Genomic DNA, 8,521 nt, shown 5'->3' on the forward strand with positions numbered 1-8,521 from the left:
ACGTGTCTCACACCATTATAATACCTGTATCAAATCGTGTATCAAATAAAAAATAGCATTTGAGCACCGGTCTCGGACAATTTGTGAAATATTGGTTTCACCCTAAAATACATAGGTTAAAATTATGTTTAAAAAAAATGTCAGAGTCTCTTTTATGTTCTTGACAAAGAAAGTCACTTAGTGCGTTGCGGGTCTTGTGGGGACCACATGGACATTTTTCTGGAGGGGGAACCTCACCTTTCGTCCCCTTCTGTAACAACAGGATTATCCACAATTGCGACTGCACAATTTTCATTTGTGCTGTTTTCAGTTAACACCCTTCGTGTCATGCTCATGAATTTGCCAAATCTGGCCAGATCCGAGGGCTCTGTGGAGAACTGGAGCGTGGCCACTGCATCAATACATTTTCTGAGCCCATGCCTTAAAAACATAGATTTTAACAATTTGCGTCGGTGTTGCAGTAGGGCAGGGCAGCAACATATTAGGTGTACCAATGCTACTGCACTGTAGTTGCAGAGCCTGCATCTGGTTATATTGCTCAACAATTTCCAGCCCGGGTTCAGTTCCTCTGTTGGCAGAGGCACTAGGCGCGCCCATTGCGTTTCTTTCAAGCACTTCCTTCCTAGGGGGTTCTTCATATATGGATGAATTGTGTGCTGCACATGTGCTTTAGTTAGGCCGACCAACCCTCTGATGTCCTTGAGTCTGGCTATATCATTGTTCCTTGATATCTGGGTGATTTTGCTATTTAGCGCCCTCTTTATTGCAGGATAATTTAGTTCCTCTTGGCACTAGGATGCTGTGATTAAGCCCAACTCGGTCACTGTCTCCAGACAGTACTTCTGCCATGGGTTCGGTGCCCCTTCAAATATGGTTCTCAATACCTCCTTAAGGGATACTTTCTGGGCTTTTACTGTCTTAAACCAGAATTTTACCAATGTGCTCCTGCATTTGTATTTTTATGTACCAGGCCAAACTCAAGCCGGATCAAGGCACTTTGTGTGCATTTGGAGAGCCCGAAAAGCCTTTTATAACACCAGCACTGGGCATTTTCTATAAACTTTTCCATCTTACCTGGGAATGCATGTGCTGTGTACTCAGCAATAGCAATAGTTTAGATTTTGTTACTTTCATTATAGGTTCAGTGGTAGACCTGTGTAATTTACCTTGTTGCTTGCACAGTGCGTGGGTTGTATTTTGGCTTGCGTCTTAACCTGGTGCAAGGTTGCCTTTCCTTTATCATTCAGCCACGCTCCTAGGTAGTGGTATGCTCTTTCTGTTGCTATGTTATTACTGCCCAGTCTCCACTTTAAGCACACTTTCTTCACATATTTACCAAACACCACAACTTTACGGGATTAGCCACAAGCTCATTTTCCTGGTTGTAGTTGTTTAATGCATTCAAACCTCTTTGCAAACCTACTCTGGTGTAGTCGAGAATCACCAGATCATCGGCATACTGGAGCACATTTAGTCATTGCTGTCTGATTTTTGGGGTTGCCAAGCTTGCTCCTTTCCCCGGGTCTGCTGTGTAAAGGTTGAAGAGTGTTTCTGCTAGAACACAGCCCTGCTTTAGGCCTCGGTCAGTTGGCAGCTCGTGTATGACCATGTCCCCCGCCAGTTTGATCCTCACCCAAGTGTTGGTGTACAATGACATAATTGCCTTCAGTAGTTTACCGGGAATCTTTCAGCTGGACAGTTTATGCCATAGCGTGTTTCGGTTTACCCCGTCCAAGGCTGCAGAATAGTCTGCGAATACCAGCAGATTGTTACTGGAATTTGCTGTAATGCCAGGAACAAGAGAGCCATAGGCGCGCCCATTGCAAGAGAGATAAAAAGGTAGTATTTAATTGTCCTCAGTCCAGACTGTTAGTTCCTGTAGCATGGTACTGGCATATACTTTTCCTTTGATGTCTAACAAGGGAATAAATCTATAGTGTTTTGGGTCTGTTTTTGCACCCTTCTTACATATTAGCTGCAGTAACGAGCCGTGCCAGGCATCCGGTACATCCCCCAAAGCTCTGCATTTCGTATACAGAGGTGATAGCAGCTTTGCCCACCCCTTGGGGTCCTACTTGAACAGTCCACCAGGTAGGCCTTTAGGTCTTGGGGCTCAGACCCTTTTTATCATTTTCATGACCTTTATAATCTCTTTCCGGTCCTGAGCTTGGCCCGCCTCATGTGTCTGGTCTTCTTCCTCTGCTTCAGCCCCTTCTGGCCTATGGTAATAACCTACCAGAATCAGATATTACCAACTGTTTGTAGTGTGATAACCTGAGAATATGTGCAGTGGACACTCATGCTAAAATGAGCACCACATTGGGTGGTTCCTAAATTCCCAACAGAGTTTAATACTCTATTGGTGAGCAACATGCCACAATGACATAGAGCACATTTAAGGAAGCTTGTGATATGAGTCACTGTCAGAACTGCGTTCCGCAGGGTTCCTGCCCAATGCAAGGGCTGGTGTGAACTGACTTTAAAGTGCTGCAAGGTATGATGATATAAGGGGCGTGCACTATGCTTCCTGATGCCTTTCCTGCCTGTAAAGTGCTGTGAGGTCTGAGGAAGGCTGGTTTCATCATGTTAGCTGTCTTTAAAGGCCGTGGCTCCAGGTGGTTAGTGGTGTACGACTAGATAACGTCTGTAAAGTGCAGTGTGATCCAAGGATGGCAGGCACTGAGGGTTGAAATCAGTATGAAGTGTGACGCGTCTGCAATGCATCCATGACGTCTGCTGGACAGTGTCACTACAGTGCAATGAGACAGCAGAGCACTCTTAGATGTATATGATTTATTTGGTTTTCAAACTCTAAAAACATATGTGTTTCCTCACATGGTCGGCTTTAGGGCCGTGCGACTGGTGCGGCTGCACTGGGCGCTGACCTGGAGAGGGGGGCACTGACCTCTGGGGGAGCGCTGTGTTTGGCAATAACTTATCATTTAAAAGCGCCTGCTGTAGTGTTCCTTGTGTGTCAAGCTTTCAGGCAGCAATAAAAATGTCATAATAACTCTTGTGACTAATGTTCCTGCTAGAGAGAGAGATCAGAGTTTTGTCTAGGGGCAGTTTTCACTCGCCATAAAGTAGATCAGAGGGTTAATATGCCTGCTGCAAAGACCAGATCTGTATTTTATGCGGATAGCGGAATGAATAGTAAAGCCAGCCTTTACCAGCGTCTTAAAACAAATTAAATGTATGTGATAGAGGGGCTATGGAGAAATGAGGGGCACTTTTGCTGGGTGGTGGTGAGGGAATTCGAGGAGGGGGACTTGGGAAGGGGGGCACCAACAAAAAAGTGCACTAAACTGATCTCGCAGTGCGTTTGCTGCTTGTATACTAAAACTGCGTTGGCAAGGCTATCGATGGATAACGTGCATTCATTATATTTTTATTTATTTATCTATTTATATGACCTCCACGTTATTTCATAAATCGACACTTCTGCGTAGCCGAGTTACACGTCAGCCATTAGTAATCGATCCCTGTAATGCACGTTTGCAACTCAGATATGGAAATAGGGTTGAATAGAACCATAGAGAGGTGACTGGTGGGTTTGTAGGACATTATATTGCAAGTCCGTACTAGCTGCTTTTATCCTTGGGAAAAAAACTCATAGATGTTGCCAATGTTCCCTCTAATTTTTTTCCTCTGTGTGCGGCAGTGTGAGGTCTCTGGGCGCTCCAGCCACAGCAATGTGCGCCAAGAACCCAACATGTGTGGGTGCAGCGACAGGGGTCTGACACAGGGGTTCCTGCTTGAGTGTGCAGTTAAATGGTTGTATCATGTTCGAAATGAGAAAGTGCAGTGCAGAGCATCTGCAACCACGACAAAGCAACACTAATATATATTAGGAAACCGGGGCAAGAGGCCTCCTTCCACAGTGCCAGTGAACCTCTTCTTTCCTAACTAACTACACAGCGGCAGCTCAGGGGCATCTTAATGATTTTGAGGGCCCTGGGCCAAATGTATTTTGGGGGCCTCTGTGCGGATCAGCTTTGAATTTACGATCCAGTTTCACCTTTCTATTGTCCTTTTGACCAGATCACAAACAGTGCACAGACACACTGGTTCAAATTCCAAATGTGTTTATAGTTAATATTTAAGGATAGTGATGTATTTTTCCAATATTGTAACACAATAGAAATCCACTAATTCTACTGCAAATAATCACTGTGACATCCTCCCATTTTTCATATCTGAGTACCTTTTTGGATCTAAAATAATATTTTTTATAGATGTTGCATGAAACAAAAACACATTTGTCATAAAATGTCTGTAATACAATCTCACTCATTACCCAGAACAAAAATAAATGGGAGGAAAATGCTATTTGCGATAATCTGTTTGAGAATTATTCAAGGTCATCAGGGCAAGACTCTCTGCAGTACAGATCTGGCTCTACCAAGGCGGGGTACGCCACTCTTTAAAACTGATAATCATGAGTTTACTTATCAGCTGTAAAGATGGTTTTCTGGATACGCATGTGTGCATTCAGAGTCACTAATATATGTCAGTGATTCTGAAAGCACACATGGTGGTTTTAGGCTTGCTCAGGGCTTTAAGTTGGATGAAAAAACTGGGGGGTCTCTCAAAGGGGCGTGCCTGATGTAATTAAGGGCGTGGGTTAAAAACACGTAAGATAATAATCTGTGCCTAGCATAGCGTGCCACCCGGCTGTTATTGTGCTGCCTCTGTCATTGCATTGCATCCAGATATATAATACAAGTAACTTTATACCTACAACATGCCAGGACTATTGACTTTGTCAATCGTTGTTAGTTGCATAAGATAAACAACCAACAACTATGGCTTTGTTGAATATAATATCGAAAATGCCTCAGTTCTGAAATGACGAGACTGTGGAAAAAGTATAAAAAGTCCTCTGAAGTTACACCAAAGGCTTTGAGCAGTTGCACTGCTGCACTGTCTGATGCTTCGAGAGAGTTACTCGAATTATCTTTCCATACATTTTTTGACCCTTAAGATGACTCATTGCAAGTTGAGGTTGGTTTGCATCAGCCATCTGTATGAAAGAACTGTCTTTCTTATTGTATAAAATCTCCACACGCTGCACATCCCCATAAATACTGAAGAGGGTAACAGACTTTGGGGCGAAACCATCTCTTCATTTAGATTGCTAACCAAGAGTACTGTGTAGACTCCAGGAGTCATTCCACCCATACCAGCACGACCAGCAGCATGAGCTGCCACAGCAGCATTAGGAATACCCATGGGACTTGGAGTTCCTGAAACAGCTGTAACTGGAAGCCCTAAAAGAGACGTATATGTAATTCTTTAAGTGTTCAAAACCTTCCCTCAGATAAGTTACTTGTTTACACGTCTTTCAGGTATGAAAGGCTCAAACATTTATAAACAAATAAGCTATTAACTAGTATAATCTCAGATTCTTCTAGAAACACAACAACCTGCACTGAAATACCCTGACATTAATCTTGCTCTTCAGAAGAAAATGAAAAGCTGGCTTCATGGTTTAAAAAAATCACCCTGTGTAGTTTCTAGAGTGATTCTCTTTATGGCAGTGATTGAGGGACGCTTGGTAGAAACCGGCAGATGGCTGCGGGGCTGGCGGTGACTCTGCGGCATCGCTAACAGGGGAGTAAAAAAGTATGTCAGTTGCCCGCTGCCACAGAGAACTAGTTAAGTGGCCCTGTCCTCATACATCGGAATGATCCAGGTGCCAGTTGTAGAGGGGGGACGGTGGCAGCGTGAGCATGCCCCGTGGAGAGGGGGCGAAAGACACTGCACTATTGGAGGCGCAATGGGTTAGTGTTTTTGGCGCGGGACGGTGGTTTCATTCAGGTCAACACTGGGAATGAGCCGATAAAATAGGATAACTGCCAAGGGTACAGAGGCGGTTACATGGGACTAACATCTTTTTCATTCTTTTTACTAAGAAAATAAACTTTGAGAACTGACATGCTTGCGGTGTATTTCGGACTAACACGTCGGAGGAGCAATTTAACAATTGGTCGCAGTGATGGCTAGCTAGTAGCTAAGGATGTAAAACTCTGTGATCACGGGATAAAGGTTCATCTATTGGTGCAAGGTGCGTAGCTGCTAGCAATCCTCTGCCTACGCGTTTCAAAAGCACACTTCCTGAAAGCAGATCTCTTCACACCAACTGCAACATCAGAGACAATACCGTCCATTGAATTTCGTCTCTTAAAGGAGCACGGCTGGGGGCTGATTGTGTTGGCCATTGTGAAAATAATTGTTAATTGCAGAATTGACGATGCTGCAATTAACAAACATTTTCACAAAGGCTGACAAACAGCCCCCAGCCGTGCTTCATTAAGAAGTAAGTACAGCAGTAAGTGCAGGAGCCAGGAAATGACCATTTTCACGCCGCTAGCGTTACAAAAGCGGCGGCGAAAATGCTCTCCATGATATGTTGTGGGTGCGCGCTCCACACGCAGCACTGCGCGCTCGGGAGTACAGACGTGGGCGCGCGCCCAGGCGCGCACATAAGGGGGAACACTGGATGTTGCCCCTGATGCCTCTCGCTGCTTTCGTGGTCAACCAAGAATTTGACATTTCTGAAACTTGCTTTAAGTCCCCAGTTTGGCCTTATAAAGCTGGACAATTGTTGCATGGGAGGTGTGAACAATTTTGGTCCCTGCCTTGCAATTGTACCCAGAGAAGTGACATGAGTACTTCTACTGTCTTTCTATAAAAATAAATACTCCCTTACTTTGCAGTAGAAGAGCCTGTCTCACAAGCTGCCCAGTACCTCTGTAAAAAAAAAGGCACAGAAATGTTAAGCATTGTCCACATGGAAGTTTTTATAATGTATTTCCAGGCTGAACCTTCTATTTCTCTTACAGGTGTTTGGAATAGACATGGATGACATGAACCAGACCAGGGTAACAGAGTTCACCCTCTTGGGACTCTCTGACCTACCAGAACTACAGTCTACCCTCTTCACCATCTTCCTCCTGTTGTACACAGTTGGGTTGCTAGGGAACAGCACCATCATCACAGTTATCTTTGCCTTTGACCAGCTCCACACTCCGATGTATTTCTTCATTGGCAACCTATCAGTGGTGGACATCTGCCTTACATCGGTGACAGTTCCAGGCCACCTCATCCACATCCTCTCCCGAAGAAGAAGCATTTCCTACCTCAATTGCTTCACACAGTTGTATTTCTTTACTACTTTTCTGGCAATTGAGAGCTTCCTCCTAGGGGTGATGGCCTATGACAGGTACATAGCAATATGTAACCCCTTGCGCTACCTAGTATTGATGCGTAAGAGAGCCTGCCTTCTCTTAGTAGTTAGTTCCTGGTTGGTTGGTCTTCTGAACTCTTTTCTGCACACTACGATGGTTGCTGTGCTGTCGTTCTGTAGGTCCAACCAAATCCAAAGCTTCTTCTGTGACATTCCTCCAATGCTGAAGCTCTCCTGCTCCGACACCTCAGCCAACGAACTTTTGCTCTTCGCTGAAGTCCTTCTCTTGGTCCTGATTTGCATCGTTGCCATTGTGGTCTCCTACTTCCGCATCATCTCCGCCATCTTGAAGATCCGATCGCGTGAAGGGCGGCACCATGCATTTTCCACCTGCTCAGCCCACCTCGTTGTTGTCACCCTGTACTATGGGACCACTCTTTTCAGCTACATCCGGCCCACCTCCAGTTACTCACTCAACAAAGACAAAGTGGTGTCAGTGATGTACACCGTCGTCATCCCAATGTTGAACCCTTTCATTTACAGTCTGAGAAACAAGCAAGTGAAAGGAGCGCTGGGCAAAGCTCTCGGTAGAGACATTCTCTGCCATAAGTGGTAGCAAGAGGATCACTCAATCAATCAATCAGTCAGGTGGCTTGTAAAGCGCAACTACTCACCCGTAAGGACCTCAAGGCGCTGGAGGGAGGGGCAGAGGATGCTCTATGTACTTGAGCTTATTCTACTTAGGTGCAATTGGCTGTGACCATGTAGAGGATCCCATACATATTCCCAGACACTCTTTCTTCTGTCACATTGAACAGATTAGGCTTACACTCAGACTTGACTTCATGATGGCTTTGATGGAAACTCTTTATCTGCCTTTACCTGGCCTATCTGACAGTGCTTTTCAAATCCAAACACATGGATTAATGGCAGCTGCAACCAGAAAAATATCACCACGTGTTTATGATTTAAAACTCACACAACCCTAGAATGCAAAAAGACTCTCCCTGTATCTTAATTGAAATGAACATGTTTTGTAGCTACGTTTCCTTCAATATTGTGCACTTTATAAAACTTTTCTTTTGGCACCAAAATGTTTGAGGTAAAGAAAGAAATCCTGAAATTAGACTAGCTATAAACATTTTGCTATCGTTGTTGCTCAATATTGCTTATTATTTTTTCTTCGTTTTGGTCACTTACTAGTTTTTATGCCAAATTCTAAATCTATTTGCATTAAGATACATTAATTTTCTTGTGAAGTAATTGGTGAAAACATGTTGAGCACCCATTTCTCAGGGTGCCTGTTTCTCATGCTGTTTATTTAGGTCGAGT

General features: G+C 44.3%; 1 protein-coding gene across 1 annotated transcript; it reads left to right on the forward strand.

Annotated features, from left to right (window-relative positions):
- Positions 1-6,860: 6,860 nt before the first annotated feature.
- Positions 6,861-7,805, forward strand: LOC144785364 (olfactory receptor 5AP2-like). Its single transcript, XM_078664317.1, has one exon. It carries the CDS (start codon positions 6,861-6,863, stop codon positions 7,803-7,805), a length of 945 nt encoding a protein of 314 aa, XP_078520443.1.
- Positions 7,806-8,521: the final 716 nt, after the last annotated feature.

The sequence above is a fragment of the Lissotriton helveticus genome, chromosome 10 (genome assembly GCF_964261635.1).
Source record: "Lissotriton helveticus chromosome 10, aLisHel1.1, whole genome shotgun sequence".
Classification (NCBI taxonomy): Eukaryota; Metazoa; Chordata; class Amphibia; order Caudata; family Salamandridae; genus Lissotriton; species Lissotriton helveticus.

Bases quoted from the DNA above. Each gene is read 5' to 3' on its own strand.
- LOC144785364 (XM_078664317.1), top strand. From the start codon at position 6,861: ATGGATGACATGAACCAGACCAGGGTAACAGAGTTCACCCTCTTGGGA.